The sequence below is a fragment of the Bubalus bubalis genome, chromosome 2 (assembly GCF_019923935.1).
Source record: "Bubalus bubalis isolate 160015118507 breed Murrah chromosome 2, NDDB_SH_1, whole genome shotgun sequence".
Lineage (NCBI taxonomy): Eukaryota > Metazoa > Chordata > Mammalia > Artiodactyla > Bovidae > Bubalus > Bubalus bubalis.
In genome coordinates, this window is record NC_059158.1 from 90,878,329 (window position 1) to 90,898,075 (window position 19,747).

At 37.5% G+C, this 19,747-nt stretch overlaps 1 protein-coding gene across 5 annotated transcripts in view; it reads left to right on the top strand.

Annotated features, from left to right (window-relative positions):
* The window catches only part of ACVR1C (activin A receptor type 1C), an 80,699-nt gene that overhangs the window by 46,342 nt on the left and 14,610 nt on the right, over positions 1–19,747 (top strand). For 3 of the 5 annotated variants that reach the window (XM_044935099.1, XM_025276348.2, XM_044935105.2), the window contains exons 3-6: positions 8,557–8,796; positions 14,617–14,847; positions 17,409–17,576; positions 18,884–19,040. In XM_044935099.1, coding sequence (XP_044791034.1) covers positions 8,557–8,796; positions 14,617–14,847; positions 17,409–17,576; positions 18,884–19,040 — 796 coding nt within the window. The remainder of the gene's footprint in view (positions 1–8,556; positions 8,797–14,616; positions 14,848–17,408; positions 17,577–18,883; positions 19,041–19,747) is intronic. The other 2 variants (XM_044935109.1, XM_025276357.2) reach the window with 1 other exon arrangement.

The window sequence follows — 19,747 nt, forward strand, 5'->3', positions numbered from 1 at the left end:
TGTGTCTGACACTTTGTGACCCCATGGACTGTAGCCTTCCAGGTTTCTCTGTCCATGGAATTCTCCAGGCAAGAACACTGGAGTGGGTTGCCATTTCCTTCTCTTGGGGATCTTCCTGACCCAGGGATCAAACTCAGTCTCATTCATTGCAGATAGGTTCTTTACCGCCTGAGCCACCAAGGAAGCCTCATTTAAGAATACTCAGTTCAGTTCAGTTCAGTTCATTTCAGTCGCTCAGTTGTGTCTGACTCTTTGAGACTCCATGGACTGCAGCATGCCAGACTTCCCTATCCATCACCAACTCCCAGAGCTTGCCCAAACTCATGTCCATCGAGTCGGTGATGCCATCCAACCATCTTATTCTCTGTCATCCCATCTCCTCCTGCCTTCAATCTTTCTCAGCATCAGAGTCTTTTTCAGTGAGTCAGTTCTTTGCATCAGGTGGCCAAAGCATTGGAGTTTCAGCTTCAGCATCAGTCCTTCCAATGAATATTCAGGACTGATTTCCTTTAGGGTTGACTGGTTTGATCTGCTTGCAGTCCAGGGGATTCTCAAGAGTCTTCTCCAACATCACAGTTCAAAAGCATCAATTCTTTGACACTCAGCTTTCTTTATAGTCCAACTCTCACATCCATACATGACTACTGGAAAAACCATAGCTTTGACTAGAATAGAATAGAATAGAAGTATAATACACACTACTATATATAAAATAGATAATCAATAAGGATCTACTACATTAGCACAGGGAACTCTACTCAATACTCTGTAATAACCTATAATGGAAAAAGAATCTGAAAAAAAGATGGATATATGAATATATAACTAAATCACTTTTCTCTATATCTGAAACTAACAAAACTTTGTAAATCAAATATATTCTAATATAAAATGAATAAATAAAAGAATATGTGTTTTGATGACAGATTAATAAACTAACCCTGGTACATGCCCTAGAATGAAGAAAAACTGTGAAACCAATTTAAATTCTTCTACATTGTATTAGTCTCACCTCTGCTTGAGTCAAAGTTCTTCCTACCCCTGATGCCAAAGATTATATTCTTCATTCTTCAATCTAATATTCCTATTTCCTTAAAATATAAAGTAATTATTATTCTTAAATTCAGATGCTGGTGGACAAAAGAAGATTTGAAGCTTCTCAGTGTTCCTCCCGGAAACCAGAAGGACAAGGAGAACTAGCCAGGAAATATTTTAATGTGTGGAGCTCCCTGCCTGTTCCACACTCATGAAATCAGGCCATACATGTAGAACGTGTATGCAGATAGCCATTTACAGATTGAGCACCGAATGATGGAATGGCCTGTCGATACCTCATCTGAGTTGGTCAAAAGGCGGAAATAATTCTCCTATTATTTCTGTCACTGTCAGGGTTCAGTTGAATCTCTAGAGAAGAAAATATTCTGCCATTGTTCACCTACTTGAGGTTCACATTTATCAGAAACAACCTGTTTGACATGATTATTCTCTCTGTGAAGAAGGGGGACCATATAATGCCCCCTATAGTGGAGCATATTGGAGGGATCTAACCAAATTAACTTCTAATTGGATTTTTCCTGGTAACATTTATAAGGTTCACTGTGAAGAAGTAGGAGGCTAGGACAAGCTTTGGTAAGTGATGGTGGTGGTGGAGGGACCCTGTAATTGGGAGTAAAGAATTACATTTATGTGTCAGACAAATAAAACTAGTGTTTGTGATGTAATTCCTTCGACCCATTCTACTTCCCATGTGTGTACTTCACACATATAAGTTCAGTTACATATTCTTTATATTAGACTGATTCATCATGAATGGAACTCTTCATTATGATCTTTTTATCTCCCATATCCCTTGCTCCTATAAAGTTTTCGCCATAGTTTTGCCTGCAGACCTGGCCTGCCCTGCTGCAGTCCATAGGGTCACGAAGAGTCGGACACGACTTGGTGACGGAACAACAACAGAGTTGTTTTGGAATTGCACCCTAGATGGGTCATGTATCCTTAGTAGATTTTAAACTACACAAAGATGTGGAGTCTGCCCAACTTCCTGCCTCCAACCCCAGAGTTGTTCTCAGAGGAATATTATACAATATACACCAATCCTTTTGGTTCCAGGTTTTGAACCAATGTAGTAAAGCAACAAGGAATAAATTAGACATGTACTTTCATTGCAATCAAGGAAATGTTTGAAATAATGCTACCCATATTTAAAGGAGCTTTGAAATGTCAGGTAAAGTAGGTTAATTATGAAGAATTGAGAGATTTCTCATTTCTTAACATGTCATTCTGTTTTTGACAAAATTAATGATTCCTGTTGAGCTAATTAACAAGGTACCTTTGAATATCTTAAAGGTAATGTATTTCTTTTTTCTGTTTCAGCTGCAATTATTTCCACACTTTCCCCCCAGAAATGTGTGAACTAAACAAAAAGCTCTTTATTTGAAGTCAGAGGTCATAGAAGTTTATAGGGTAGATAGACGGACAGTACATCACCATGTCATTTATATGTTCCTGGTGGCATTTCTTCTGGTAAATAACCAAAAAGACAATGTTGCTGGGGATGTCTTCTGATAGAAACAGACCCATCAGAAGACAGCCCCAGCAACATTGTCTTTTTGGTTATTTATTCTGAGAACATTTCAAAGCCACAAGCTTGGAGAAAGAAATACTTCTCTTTTGTGGGGGAGTTGGTGGTAGTAGGGAGGCAGTTGAAGGTTTGATATTTATATTAATACATTCATGGATTCACCCTTGCAATAATAGCATCTTTTCGCTTGAGGAAAAATTTAATGAAAGGAAGAGGAGCAGTTTTAATGATAAATTACTCTGTGGTTTCTTTAAGGATGTTTTGGACCCTTTTAAATTTATGTAGCTGCTTGCTATAGCAACTTTTGGGAAGGATGCACTAACCTTGAAATGGTTCATAAAAATTCACGTTGTCTGGATGAAGGCCTCTATTTTCTTTGTGCAAATGTTTTTTTAACAGCTGTCCAGTCCGTACATATCTTTTCAGTCACTATATCTTCATTTTCTATACATCTCTCCATTGTAATATCTTAGTTTCTATTCAGTTGAATGTCATTCACATACAGTCAAGAAATATACCTTTAAGTTGAACATAAATATACTACAGACTTTTGTGCCCGTGGTCAATACAAGTTATTTGAAGCAATTGATCAAGTCCACATCTCTGCCTAGTTCTAAGGCATCTCCTCCTCATAGCATGTACTAAGGAAATGCAAATTAATTGATGTGAAGGTCACATAAATCTCATACACATCAATAATTTTTCATACTTTTAATAAACAAACAGAAAGGGTCAGCAGGGGAGGAAACATGGAGACCATCCTCACATTTTGTCATCTTTTTCTTTTAATCTTGAGGAGTTCGTTTCCCTAAAGCCAGAAATAGGAGATGGTGAGGAGGTCATGAAAACTGTCCTGGGAGAAGCTGAGGTATCTAAACTGGATCTGAACTTTATCTGAGCATTGATAACCACCACTGTTTTCACCATTACCAATTTCACTCTTTTTTTTCTTTAGGGAAAGTTGTAAATTCACAAAGATTAAAAATTTTCTCCTTTCTTTCCTTTTTCCTTCCTCCCTTCCTCTTTCCTTTCTTTCTTCTTTTTTTCCTCTTCCTTGTTTTTTTTTTTTTCCCCTTGGTCTTTGTTGTTCTTTAGTTGCTAAGTCGTGTTCAACTCTTTGCGACCCCATGGACTGTAGCCTGCCAGGCTCCTCTGTCCATGGAATTTTCCAGATGACAATACTGGAGTCAGTTACCATTTCCTTCTCCATTTTTGGCATTACTTAGCTTTTTACAGGGGCTTCCTAAGTGGCTCAGTGGTCAAAGAATCTGCCTGCAATGCAAGAGACATCGGAGACACCAGTTTGATTCCTGGTGTTCAGGAAAATCCCTTGAAGGAAGCCATGGCATGGAGTAGGTACTCCAATATTCTTACCTGGAGAATCCCATGGACAGAGGATCCTGGAGGGCTACAGTCCACGGGGTTACAAAGAGTTGGACACGACTGAATTGACTGAGCACGCACGAACACACCTTCTTACAATCTTTTAACTTCTGCATGATTGCCTCTAGCTGTGCAGAATCTCCCACCTCTTACATGCCCTTCTTCCTGCCTTATCTGTGCTTCCTTCCCCTGCTCTGTCTTGGTTTAATGTATTGCAGAACTTATATAGCAGAGACTTTTGTAAGCTAAGCACTCATCCGTCTGGGCTAGTACCTGTCTCTATTTTCCCATCTTCTTCTATTTAATTTACTAGGGAGTGAAATAACTAGAATTAGCAATGCAGCACTCCCGGAACTCACTTTTGGGATTAATATATACCCCACCATGGAGCTATTATTCCGTGGAGAAAAAGTTGACATGGTCAGAGAAATTAGAAATTGTCAAATAGGAGTTCTCCTATGATCAAGACTGTAAAACCCGCTAGAAAAATTAATAGGTTCATCCAAGATAACTTACTAAAATGTATTCTTAACTGCACTACTATCTTTTTCTACCATGACTCATTGGGTATAGACTACAGTTTTCTTCATTTGTCCCTTGTAGAGATTACAATCAGCATCTGGTTTAGAAGATAGTTTTACAAATGTTTGCCTTAAAAATTGCTCAGTGCTTAGGGAGCTTTCTAGATGGTGTTGCTAGCCTTTTTCTAGCTGAGTCATCTTTTTTTCGTACTAACTCATATCAGTAAATTTGTTCACAAAAGTAGAAACATTGCCCATCTGTAATAAACATCCCTGAGTGCAGTAGCCATCACCAGAGAAGAGCACTTTTATAGATATTGTGCTATTTTCAGGCTTGCTGACCTTTTGCCTCTTTATTGGTTGCTATAGTGATGATCTGAGCTCTGCTTAATAGAGCTTTACTAAAATGAAAGCAATCAATAAGCTTTTTAACTATAATGTTTATATTGATAGTTCCTAGTAACATGTATCAAAATAAAACTTATCCATATAAATGTATCCAATAATGGAATTTTATTTTTTAAAATCATGTGTCAGTACATGTTTATGTAAATTGCAAATTATTAAGTGCATTCTGTGGCTTTCTTAGAATTCTGGAAATACTTCTGTGAGGACATAAAAATATGGATCCAACTTGAAATGTAGATTTGAAAGACTATTTTGAAGTGGGCAATAAAACTTTTTCATAACAGCAAATTTTTGAAGTTGCAACTTCCATTGTTGATGGTTTCTTAAGCAAAGTCAAGTCTGAGAACTCTTTTAGCACCTTGTCCTAAGAACATTCAAGGCCAAGCTGTCCTTCTATGCACCTGTACAACTTCTAATGATTTCAGAGGAACCCTGTGACTCTCAGAACAGTTTGATCCACCGAAATTCACCTGGCAAAGTAAATAGAAGAGCATGAAATATGTTTCCAAAGCTCACTTAACAGTTTTAAATCTTTTATTCATTAGTAGTAGATAGACTACTATTTTTAGGATTATAGTGAAACTTTCGTGAACACATTTTTGAGGACTTTGATTATTTTTCCTTTAGAATTAAATAATATTTATTTTTGAATTATGTTCTCATATTCTGATTAACATGTTGTAAGTGAAATTCAAGTACATTTAATATAATAAGCTCTCTTGGACTGTCATTGCAAAGAAGGAAGTCTGAGAAATGATTTAGTTCTTCCTCTCATGAAGAACTAGCATATGTGCTTTGGAAGGAATTGGATAATAAGTAAATGAATATATGATGTTCCAGATAGTGATAAGATTCAGGAAGTTAAATAAAACAGGAAAAAGGTATAAAGAATAAATAAGCAATAAGAAAGAGATACTATTTTAGATAGAGTCGTCAGCCAAAACCATCATCTCCTGCCTCAATTATTGCATCAGGTTTCTAATTGGGCTGTAGGTATTTTCCATGTAAGCATCTTTACAGCAAACATTTTTGCAGCAAACAGTTTTTGTCATATAACTAATTGGCCTCAAGGCAATTTTGCCGTAGAAGATCAAATAACTGGTTGACACTTTGGTTTGATAGTTTGGTTTCATTTCTCCATTGATGGAGTGCCCCCATTTTTATATTACATGAATGTTAGCTGTCATAATGGTTTATAGAGTGATGAGTAGATGTTGTTGATCTTAAAACATTGGATGACAACAATTACTGAAATGTGAAATAAGAGAAGGTAAAGCCAAATTGTGTACAGTACTAGAAAATGATAACGTTGGTTTTCAAATCCTTTGGTGACTTGAAGGTGCAGAGTTGAACCTACATTTTCCATGCAACTTTGGAATGTCTGTCAGTGGACATGGACTATCAACATGTGACATATCTATCAACATGTGACATATTTATCAACATGTGACAGTTTGCCAAGAACAAACAACAGCAGAGAGGCTTTCACAAAGCAATACAAAACTCAGTTACAAATATACACCCTAGTATTTGGAAACGGACAGCTCTCTTTCTCTTTTGTAAATTTCTTATTGTTTTTTGGCTGTGGTGGGTCTTTGTTGCTGCATGTGGGCTTTCTCTTAGTTGCCGCGAGCAGGGGCTGTTCTCTAGTTGTGGTGCATGGGCCTCTCATTGTGGTGGTTTCTCTTGTTGCAGAGCACAGGCTCTAGGGTGCACAGGCTTCAGTAGCTGCAGCACATGGGATCAGTAGTTGTGGTTTTTGGGCTCTAGAGGTCTGGCTCAGTAGTTGTGGCACAGGGGCTTAGTTGCTCCATGGAATGTGGGATCTTCCTGGGTCAGGGATTGAAGTGGTGTTCCTTGCATTGCAAGGCAGAGTCTTAACCATTGGACTATCAGGGAAGCCCTGGTACCTCTCTTAAGGAAGGCATACATTTTAGTGAAAAAGTGTTGCACTAAACAAGGAGATGAATCAACAAGCCTATATATATATATATATATATATATATATAAAATACTATGAACAAAAGACTTAGAAGATGAGTTCTTAGGTACAACTCACTAAATAAAATTATTTATGCAGTATCACCATGAACCTTTACACATTTTAAATATATTCACATATTTAATGTTTAACTATAAAATATTGAAAATTTTGTTATTAATTTTCACATTTCATTGTTTCCTTTTTTTTTTAATGTTTATTTATTTATTTATTGGCCACGCCAAACAGCATGTGGGATCTCAGTTCTCCAGCCGGGGATTAAACCCATGCTCCACACATTGGAAGCACAGAGTCTTAACCACTGGACGGCCAGGGAAGTCCCTCATTGTTTCCTTTTTAATGTCACCCTTTTATTTTTTGTTATTTTTTTATTTTTATTTTTTTAGGAAAATGGTGCATTGTTTTTTTTTTTATTTTATTTTATTTTATTTTTAAACCTGAAACACTGTATTAGTTTTGCCAAACATCAAAACGAATCCGCCACAGGTATACGTGTGTTCCCCATCCTGAACCCTCCTCCCTCCTCCCTCCCCACACCATCCCTCTGGGTCGTCCCAGTGCACCAGCCCCAAGCATCCAGTATCGTGCATTGAACCTGGACTGGCAACTATTTTTTGTTATTTTATCTTTTACAGCAAAACTGCCTTATGGCCAACTAGTTATTCAGCAAAAATATTTGTGGCAAAAATGCTTACGCTGAAAATACTAGACACGCTGTAATTGGTTTCTTAGCTTTTACTTTCATGCCCCTAGTGTCTGTTCATACAGCAGCCACTCAGAATATAAGTTAGATACTATCTTTTGTCTGTTCAAAACCCTGCGACAGCTTCTACTTGGAATAAAATTCAGAGTCCTTTTAGTCTGCAAGAGCCCACATGGTCCTTCTCTCTTTGACCTCACTGACCCCATTTCCTTTCACCTTTCTCCTTGTTTACTGCGCTCCAGGCAAAGATTATTCCTGAACATGCCCAGTAGGTCTCTGCCTCAGGGCCCCTTGTTACATTTGATTTCCTTCTGCTGAGAACAGGCTTCCAGGAGCTACTTCCCTTATTGCTCCCTGATACCTCCCCGGAGTGGCCTTCCGTGACCAGTCTGTCTACAAGTCGCATCCCACATCAGTCTGTCTCTTTGCTGGACTTTATTTTCTTTGACTTAGGATCTCTTGCTTTTGTATCACGTTTCCGTCCGTGGGTATGTGAGAGCATAAAGCACCACAGAGCAAGCATGGGCTCTCTCACTCGCTGCCCTGTCTCCAGCACCTGGAATAGTGGCAACATGTTGTAAGAGCTCAGTGATCATCTGTGGCAAAAAGGAGCGAACATGCCTTGAGGATGGATGACTGAAACGTGGGGTGAAAGTAGTCATGAAATGTTAAATGGTTTGGAGGCTTTAAAAAGGATCCCGGGTGCTAGAGTTTTCCATGAGATCCTAATCCTGTCTCCACTGTCACCTGACAGAACCTAACCCTAGTTGCATCCTAACCTCAACTCTCTTTCCCCGCCTTCACTTTTTACCACAGAAACTCTTTACCAACTAGCATGAGTGGATATTGTGTAGCTGCACATTACAGATGTGAATTTTTGGTGACTGCATTTCCAGTTCTAAAATACTTAACATGGATTGACTTATGGTCATGTTCTTTCTTTTCTTAATTAAAGCATCACCAAATGCCCCAAAGCTTGGACCCATGGAGCTGACCATTATTATTACCGTGCCAGTTTTCCTCCTGTCCATAGCTTCAGTGCTGACAGTATGGGCGTGCCAAGGTCGACAGTGCACCTACAGAAAGAAAAAGAGACCGAATGTGGAGGAGCCCCTCTCTGAATGCAATCTGGTAAATGCTGGGAAAACTCTAAAAGATCTGATTTACGATGTGACTGCCTCTGGATCTGGCTCTGGTATGTGCCTGTTGTTCATTTTTTCAGTAAGAAAAACTCTTATTTAAAAATAAATCCCATTTTTTTTTCTTAAATTTTTTTATTGTGGTAAAAGTCGCATAATATACCACACACTATTTTAACTATATTTAAGTGTAGAGTTCAGTGGCGCTAACGACAATCACATTGTTGTACAACTCTCGCCATCTTTCCATCTTCTGAAATTTTCACCTTCCTGAGCTGAAGCTGTGTCCCCATTAAACTCTAACTCTCCATCCCCTCCCCCATCTCTCCCCACATCCCCAGCCCCTGGCATCTACCTATGTACTTTCTGGCTCTATGACTTTAAGTCTTCTAGGTACCTCGCTTTTTAACAAAAAAGGGGCCCAAATATTATTAATTCCATTGTTTAAAATACTTGATATGGTACACGGTAAATTCTGGCATAGAAACTTCTTTCAGGATTTGATGAAGAGTAAAATCTGTCCTGGCCTAAAGAATTAAATCTTCTCAATTGCTTTTTGTGCCTTTAGGTATTCAGATTCTTATTTTCACATGCCTTCAGAATTTACTTCTGAAGCCAGGAGTTTCTTTTCTCAGCCCTCTGCCACATTCTGGTTAGTAATAATAGTTGTTGCTGTCTTGGTCATGTTTCAGGGGCACAAAAGAGTTATAGGGCTTAAGCATTGAATTCTGGGGAAAAGATATTAGTTACGCAAAGTAGTGTTCTTTGCTTGTGATTATGAAGGTCTTTGGAATCTGTAGTCAACCCCTGGAATGTGTGTGTGTGTGTGAAGTTAATAGGGAGCTGACCTGAAATTCAAATCAAGAATATGTTCTTAAAGCTTAGAAACAAAAGGGAAGAGTACAATATTCCTGTGTTGGCTGCTGCTGCTGAGGTTATATGGTAACTCTTTCCCTCTTTAATGGAACTTCAGAACCCCTGATGAAGCTGTTCAAAATACCAGGCTGTGTTTTGGCTTAAATGAGCCTTTCTCATAGCACAAAGCATCTGAGGGCTTTTTGGGTTTCGGGTGACAGAGCAGCTTCTCCCTAGTAATCACAAACACCCTAAGATGGCAGAGGACTCCCAGCTATCATGTATATTTCAGCACATGGTGCTGCAGAAACATGAACTAGGCTGAGCCTCAGTGAACCATTTCGGTCATTCCTGCTTTGGAAAGATCATTAAGGATGATTACCCCCAAACAGATTTTGAAAACCTGCCTTGCCCATGGCCTTTAGGAGCATCCAGGCAGGCGCAATTAACAAGGGCAGATGACAGAGGAGTGGGTAGCTTCTGTATGGGCATCCATATTTAACACAAAGCAGCTTTGGACTCACAAGTATTTATCAGAAAAGAGACCTAATTACATCATCCAGAAAGCCCAAGTAGGTTCCTGGCTCTGGGGGCATGATCGCTTGCTGACTGACCAAAGCCTCAGTGTTTACACCACTGCACAAATCAGGAGACATGTTTTCAAAGGAGAAATATTGAAAAGAATATCTCCAAACTGTGAAGCTTGTAAAAGACATCCAAATTACGTTGTTGTATAGAAATGGTACTTTTTCTTTAAAAGTAAAACCTGTTCGGATATAATACTCTTTCTTCCTTGAGTGTTACATTCTGGGGGCCACTGGGCCTTAATTTCTTGAGCTCTGGCGATATTCTAGGCTCAGAATATTGGCCCAGAAAGCTCTGATTTGTGCCAACTTCCTTGAAATCTTGTATAATTTCTGAAATGTTTAAGTGATTAAATAGCCATCTATTTCATCCCCACCAAAACATTTTAGTTCATATGAAGATGTAAAGCAGAAATACATATTTTGGAGCTACTCCTATTTTTTAAAATAATTTGTTTATTTTCCTATATATGGCTGTAGTGGGTCTTTGTTGATGTGAGGGCTTTTCTTTAGTTGTGGTGTGGGCTTCTCATTGCTGTAGCTGCTCTTCTGGCAGAGTGCAGTCTCTAGGGTGCACATGTAGTTGCAGCAGGTAGGTTCAGTAGTTGTAGGTTCTGGGCTCTAGAGCATAGGCTTAAAAGTTGTGGCTTATATACTTAGTTTCTCTTCGGCAAGTGGGATCTTCCTGGACTAGGAATTGAACCTGTGTCTCCTACATTGGCAGGCAGATCCTTTGCCACTGAGCCAACAGGGAAGCCCTGGAACTAGTTCTTGAATATGTTTAAGATGATCAGGGATTTCCCTTTCTAATAAAAGAAATGGAGATTTTATAACTGGAAGCTGAGTATTTAGTTTAAGAAAGTACTCATGAGCCAGGACATAAAATCAGAAATTAAGTTTTTTGGTATTTTTGTTCATCTTGAAACCTAAATCTAGACTTAACTAATTGCTGGACCCTCTCTTTAGATTTTTCTACATTCTTTCTTAAAAGAAAGCTGTAAATGTACCCATACATGGATGATTTTTTAAATGATCAACTTAAAAGCGTTCTAGGCATTTTTCTCCAAAGCCAGTGGCATATGTTTGGCAGTAACCACTGAATAACAGGAATGGATGGCTATACTGCCTTAAATCACCAGGGAGAATATGTCCATGTGTAGCAAGGCTTCTGTCACAAAAGCTCACCGATCTGAAGAAAATCAGGCATTTTCCTTCCCCTCTGCTTCTCTTCCCTGGCCAGTGACTTTAAACAAGAAGCAACTTTGTCAGGTGTTGAGAGACAAAAATTGTGAAGCATATCCCAACCTGGTCAGGGACAAATTTCAAAGCAATACAATGCCTGCAAGAGAGGAGAACCAACTGATGTTTGACTGCACTGTCTTTGAGAGATGATGGTGTCTCAGGTGGCTTCACAGAGGCTGGGTAGCTTGCTGGTTTCTGCTGTGATATTACACTCCTGATAAATGATGATGTTTCTATCAGACAGGCCTCAGTTTCTACGTGCTGCATGCTAAATCGCTTCAGTTATGTCCGACTTTTTGGAGCCCATGGACCGTAGCCCATTAGGCTCCTCTGTTCGTGGGATTCTCTAGGCGTGAATACTGGAGTGGGTTGCCATGCCCTCCTCCAGGGGATCTTCGATTTACAGGGAAAACCAAAGTCTTTGTGTCTGAAAAGGAAATCTCTAAGAGTGTAACGCTTACTCAGGTTATTTTTGGTGGTTGCTTTCAAAGACCCTGAAGCAACTTTCATTGAATTTTACTCTCTCAACTTAATTACTGTGCTGATTACCTGAGATGATATCCTACTTTGTCCCTGGTCTGCAGTCTTGATCATGTGCCTAATAAGTTTGCAATTTGAAAATATTGACTTACGTAGTTTTCTAGCCAGTTGTCATTGCTGTGTTTTCATAGGTAGTGATTGGTCATGGTTATGCTTTTTTGAATTTGTGTGTGCAAAATGAGGGGAGGGAGGAGAGATATTGAAATTGTAATTTGGCTTAATAACGGTTCATACAACTTTCATTATGTGTCAGGTAGTAAAACTGACTATAGCTTACAAAAATAGCCTGGAAAGTTTGCTGCCGGAAATGTTTCCAACAGGCAAGGATTGTAGTCATATCCATTGAAATGGTGAGAGAGCAAGAACTTGGATTGAAAGCCAGTGTTTTAGTTGTAGGTCTGCCTTCCAGTTATTCCTGGGCAAGGTTTTGATTACCCTGCAGGCCCAATTTTCTCATCTCTAAAATGATAACATTGAACCAGGTAATCTCAGAAGAAATTTCTGGCTGTGGGGCTTTGTGACTAATTGTTGAGACCTATAATAGCAGACTTATAGTCTGTGCTTATTTAGTCATAGTGGGTGGTTCTCATGAAGAAAAGAACATTTGAACAAATTGTGGCTCATTTTAGAAGTAGAGGTGAAGCCTACAGGAGCTTACAGGATTGATGCTATCAGGGTTTCCCAGCCATCAGAGTACAATGATCACTAAACATCACTCTTCTGAATAAATTATACTGTGACCTCTTCAGTTATTTTCTCTCTAATTATAAAAGTAATAAATATTTGTGGAATGTTGGGGAAATCAAGAAAACGTACAACATTAGAAAGAAGAATCTCACAATTTACTTCACCTAATTCCCACTAAATAGAAATACCCATCATAGCATCTAGCATATATTCTTTTTAGTCTTTTTCCTAGACATATTTTGAATAGCTAGATACACTTATTTACATGGATAGAATTTGCTGCTTTTCGTTAGCAAAAGTATTTTTTCATTTAACAAAGTATTGTTTTTATTATAGCAAAAGTATTTTCCTATGTCATTAAGAAATATCTCTATAAACAACATCGTTATTTTTGGCTCTAAGTAATTCTTCCTTGGACTTCACTGGTAGCTCAGTGGTAAAGAATCTGCCTGCTAATGAAGGAGATGCAGGTTTGATCCCAGAGTCAGGAAGATCCCCTGGAGAAGGAAACGGCAACCCACTCCAGTATTCTTGCCTGAGAAATCCCATGGACAGAGAAGCCTGGTGAGCTATAGTCCATGGGGTCACAAAAGAGTTGAGTGTGACTTAGTGACTAAACAACAACAACCCCTCCTTAGACTTAATGTTAAGGGCAAACCATTATGAAGCATGTAATATGCCAGGTACCATGCTGAGTGCTTAACGTGCTGATGAATTCTCACAGTGTTCCTTTGAGAGAGCTAATATTATTACAGTTTTGCAGGCAAGGAAGCTGAAGCTTCAGTTCAGTTCAGTCACTCAGTCGTGTACGACTCTTTGCGACCCCATGAACCGCAGCACGCCAGGCCTCCCTGTCCATCACCAACTCCCGGAGTTCACTCAGACTCATGTCCATCGAGTCGGTGATGCCATCCAGCCACCTCATCCTCTGTCGTCCCCTTCTCCTCCTGCCCCCAATCCCTCCCAGCATCAGAGTCTTCTCCAATGAGTCAACTCTTCACATGAGGTGGCCAAAGTATTGGAGTTTGAGCTTCAGCATCAATCCTTCCAATGAATACCCAGGACTGATCTCCTTTAGGATGGACTGGTTGGATCTCCTTGCAGTCCAAGGGACTCTCAAGAGTCTTCTCCAACACCACAGTTCAAAGCTTAGAGAAGTTCAATAACTTGTTCATGATTACCATTGGTTCAGCTAAAATTGGAATCCATCTTTCTTAACTGTGGTCTTAATCTCTGCACCGCATTTAAAACTTTTTCTATTACCAGACATTTTCTCTTATTTTTCTCTAAGTAATAATATATTAAATATTTTGACAAATTCTTATGCATTTTATATCTTTAGAATTCTAGAGGTATAAAGCTATTGGTTCAAAAGAATCTAAACATTTTAATACACTCAGAATATATTTTCTTTGATTTTCTTTTATTCCACAGAAAATATCCATTTGATATTTTCCATGACTGTACCTTGCTTTCAATGTAACATGATTGCTTCACTTCATTATTGAATCTGATTCTTCATTTTCAAATTTTAATTTGTTTTTTTAAAATAATTTATAAAGAATTCTTCTTCATTCTCAGTTGTACTAGGAACCATATATTTTATTTAAGAGGATAACAGCATATACTTCTTAACCTTTATATATTTAGTAAACTGACTGATTTTAATGTGCAAATCAAAGAAATTTCCAACAATTTTGGAAAGTTAGATATCTGCCATGGCAAGCTATGTTCAGGAAATTTTTATTTGTGAATATGAATAGAGAAATTCATAGCAAGAACCTATGGTATTTTTTGAGCATGCTTTGACATTTAAGTTTGGTATAATGGTGCTTATTTCTTCAAAATCAGTAAAATTATTAAAGTGCTTAAATGTTTGCCTTTTATGTGAAAATAATGGTCATCATGACAATTATTTTCTGGCAATTACTTGTTTTTAATAATCAATTTCATGTTTTCTTTGGTTAGGTCTGCCTCTGTTGGTTCAAAGAACAATTGCAAGGACGATTGTACTTCAGGAAATAGTAGGAAAAGGTAGATTTGGTGAGGTCTGGCATGGAAGATGGTGTGGGGAAGATGTGGCTGTGAAAATATTCTCCTCCAGAGATGAAAGATCATGGTTTCGAGAGGCAGAAATTTATCAGACAGTTATGCTGAGACATGAAAACATCCTTGGTTTCATTGCTGCTGACAACAAAGGTATTTTCAACCTAATTGAGTTCAGCAAATAAAATGTTATGTTTATTATCAGAAGAGAATAAATAATCTCTTTGTTTTAATAAAATCTCCATGAAAGTCTGATTTCATTTTTGAAAAAAGAAGATGCTGTCCTCTTCTCCACAGGTAAACGTGCAATAAATGTACAAGAAAGGAGGGCAGATGAGTGATATATAGCCATGATGACACTATAGCCAGTTTGATATTTAAAGTATCTGATGACTGGTATGGCACGGAACTAACCAATCAGAACAGAAACTTCAACTGTAACAGAGTTCTGGGAGAACCCTGCCATGCTAGGTTTTATCCCTTTAGTTGCTGAGTCATAAAAAGATCTGGAGGCATCTTGAGGGTTCCAGAGTTGCTTTGGGTGTCTAGGGCAAAGGAATACCATTGGAGGTTTTGAATAGCAGCTGTTAATTAAACAGGACAGAAATGTTTCAATATTTTGATAATTGATACAAAAATACCAATGAACGATGACTGAATATTCATCTTTGTTAGGACTATACTTTCCTCTGTACATCACAATTCAACTCCAGGACTCAGGTTTTCTATGAACTTTATTAGAATGGTAGCAAGCAAGGTAATTTTAGTGAAATTAATGTACTTTAGATATGGTTTATATCTTGAGGTTTAACATTAACAACCCCAAATAATAACAACTTTCTGAGATTTGTGGAACAAGACAGATCATCACCTTTTTGGTATAGAATTCGGTAGTCACATGCCCAGTAATCAGGGACTGAATATAAAGCCTGTGTATTACCTAAGCTGGCTTTCTTCTTTTTGCATAGCTTTTACTCATTCGGCTGTGAAATAGTTCCCTTAAAGATAAACAGAGAACAAAAGTGAGCAAAACTTGATCCAGTCCATTATTTTATTATTTGAATCATTAATACTCATTAAGAACCTTGGAAAGGTATTGATTGTAACCTCTGTCTAAAAAACCAAATTATCTGTGGCTATTAGAAACCTACCATTACCTATGAAATTTAAAATCTATGGTTACTTCTATTTAATATAAGCTTGATCATGAAAATATTTATGATTAATTAGATAGCCAAAGAGAAGCTTATTGTTGTTATATGTTTTGCCCATAGTTACATTTGTTGATGCCTTGTCTTTTCTGATTTGCCAGGGAGAAGGTGAGTAAAGCCAGGGAGAATCTTAAAAAAAAAGAGTCTTTCCAAATTCTTAACTATACTATTGAAAATGAAACATTTCTGATGAAGTTGTTAAGAACTTATACTTTTTCTGTGTAACATTGAGCTAAACTATCTACTAATTAGCTTAATTTGCAATGTTATGAAAGTAGTAATGACTGTAGCTATATGGTTTATCCTGATGGACCTAATTTAATCATTACATTTATTGGATTATAAAATAATGTACACAGGAAAGATAACCCCTGATTGTTTCTTATTCAGTTTAACTGGTTTACCTTTGTTGATGGCCTCCTTGTCTGTGGCTTTGATTCCAAATGGTCTCTAACATCACTTTCATCTTCATGCATTTCTATGTCTTTTGCAACATTTACAGTTTCACTTTTTAGTCAACTCTCTGACAAAGACATTGATACGAGAGGGCAAAGATAACCACTGGTGTTAAGCAGGGAGAGATGTGTAAGGATTAGTTTTATTAATATATGTAGTCTGTTTTTTTATTAGTAAAATTTATCATGTTATATTGATCTTTGAATTCCTCAGAAATTTTATCACTACCTGGATTTGGAAGTTAAATATTTGGATAACCAGGAGCTCTTGTATGTAAAGCACTAGGTGGAAAAATTCCTTACCAAATGTTCATTAATTGTAGTTTCTTTTCACTGAGGATAAAAACTGGTCAGGACTTCCCAGGGCTATTGCAGGCATTTTATTCTGAAAGCTAAAGCGAAGTCTAGGGACTCTTAACGCCCAGATAATTTTTTAGGCTAATTTGTGTTCTGCTAAAAAGCTTTTATAAACTGGATTAGCTCTTGGTTAAATAAGGTAAATTATTTGAAAAGGTCTAGTAATTGTGATTGGTACTTAATATAAGCTTTGAAGGAAATTGTAAACTACGTATTTTGAAATGTGAATAAGATGAACATGCTTGGAATAGTAGAGCTTTTATGATAGTAATAATACTTCGTGTAAATTTGCTATATTTCTGTTTCCTGTTGGTACAATCTTTCTTAAAAGCTCAAGAATAATTTATAACACAATGCTGAGCCTAAGTGCATCTCTCAGTAGTTTCTCCTATAATGTGGTTGCTATTACCAGCAGGTATTGATATAGAGGGAAGAAGAAAGGATTGTTCAGTTGTGGGAATCACTGCCTCCCAGTGTCCTATGGTGGTGGTGGGTACATGTAATAGGTTCTACTCTATCAATAGGAATTCATTGAAAATTGTCATTCTACTAACTCGGATTGTATTATCACTGAAGGAATTAACTTTGCTTTATTAACAATACAGATGTACTTTAAATGCTGACATTGGTTAAAAGCTTTTGGCTTCTTTCTTAACGTAAACTTACAGCAACAAAATAATTTTTCTGTTAGATAATGGAACCTGGACTCAGCTTTGGCTTGTCTCTGAATATCACGAACAGGGTTCCTTATATGACTATTTGAATAGAAACATAGTGACAGTGGCTGGAATGATCAAGCTGGCACTATCAATAGCTAGCGGTCTGGCCCACCTTCATATGGAGATTGTTGGTACACAAGGTACGTATTTTCTAATTGTTTTTTCTCCTTGAATATGAGGATAGAAGCACTAAGTTGTATTTTAGTGTTCAGTGGGGTTTTAGTTTATTACAAAAAGTTATCAAATGTAAAGAAACACTAAAAGTACTTTATAAAGCTGAAGGTTTTGGCATGATATAGCCAACTCTTACCTACATACTGATCATTTTGTATACTAGCCATAATAATATTTTTATTCCAAGCCTCTCTATTGTCACCATTTAGCATATGTATCTGAGAGATCTTGCTTTGGTAGCAAATGCTCCATTCTCAGAGGTTACAAATAATTGAACTGTTTTTAAAAAATTGGAAAGGGTAAGGTGATCTTAAAAATACTTCTATACCATGTACTTGAAAGCCAAATAATACACACTGTCTCGTCTATTTATTGAGTTAATAGAGAATTGGCTCTAGAAAGTTGTTCTTGTCACTGTAGTGCTTCTCAGATTTGGATTCTTGATCCCTTTAAATGCTTAAAAATTATTGAGGACCCAAAAGTTTGTGGATGTGGGTTATATCTGTTAATATTTACTATATTAGAAACTAAAATCGAGAGATTTAAAAACATTTATTAATTTACTTGAAGTATAATAATTAATAATTAAATATTAAAATAACAGTTTTAAAGCATAATTTTTATAATATAAAACCCAATCTAGCGAAAATAATGGTTTTGTTTTGCACATTTGCAAATCTCCTTAATGTCTGGATGTTCATACCTGTTCTTCATTTAGTCTGCCCCAGTATGTTGTTATTGGTTAAAGTGTGTAAAGAAAAGGTGACATCACACAGATATGTCATTGAAAAAGAGCTTTAAGGACTGCCAGGGATCTTTGGGCCAAATTTGAGGACTTCTGTTCTAGGATAATAAAAGTTTGAAACTTGTTTTTTAGGAGAATTTTTGCTATGTTCTTATGTGGATGTAATAATGCTAATACTTTCCCTACTTATTCAACAAATATTTATTAGTGGCTACTAAATGTCACCTAGTATTCTAAGTAAGGAGGGATGGTAATGAGTAAGACATAACCACTGTCTTATGTAGCCTACAGTCTACTTGGGAATGACAAATAATGCCTACAAATAAATAAGATAACTCAGTGATAAAAGCTATGAAGAAGGCAAAATGGGGGTAGTCTGATGCAGGTGAATTGGGATGTTGATTAGGGGTCAGGGAAGACCGTTCTTAGAAGGTAACATCTGAGCCAAGTCTTTCAAAATGAATCCTTTTGGAGAGATTCAGTCTTCAGTAATGGAAAAAGTGAATATATTTATCTTATGCTTCATAGGTAAACCTGCTATTGCTCATCGAGATATAAAATCAAAGAATATCTTAGTGAAAAAATGTGAAACTTGTGCCATAGCAGACTTAGGGTTGGCTGTGAAGCATGATTCAATACTGAACACTATTGACATACCTCAGAACCCTAAAGTAGGAACCAAAAGGTAAGATAACATATTTTGGTAGCATGTTGTTGTTTAGTTGCTAAGTCGTGTTCGATTCTTTGCTACCTCATGCACTGTAGCCCACCAGGCTCCTTTGTCCATGGCATTTCCCAGGCAAGAATACTGGAATAGGTTTCCATTTCCTACTCCAAAGACTTATGGCTGCCCCATAAATATGAATGCCTGGGATATGTGTTTAGAGAGGAGGGCAGCATATGCAACATCATTAGGCCTAAGAAAGCAAGAATTCTTCTCTGGTTTACTGAGAAATCAGTGGCACAATGGCTATAAAGCAAGGAGAGTTGGCATTTAATCATACAGAAAGTAGCTATTTGGGTGGGGAATCAGTATAGAGGGATGATGGAATTGATGGTGATACATTACTTTTAGTGTGCCACATCCAAGAATACATTTTCTTACAGAGAGGAGGAAAAAAAAACCCACCACATCAACAATGTATAGCTCCTCCAAAGCCTCTATATTTCATAAGTGATCTGATATTCAAGGCTATTTGTGTATATTCAGACTCTAAACAATAGATATAGAATCAACATTCAGACAAGTAAGGGACTCTTACAATGAATACATATATGTGCTATTCAGTTCAGTTCAGTTCAGTCGCTCAGTCATGTCCGACTCTTTGCAACCCCATGAATCGCAGCACGCCAGGCCTCCCTGTCCATCACCAACTCCTGGAGTTCACCAGA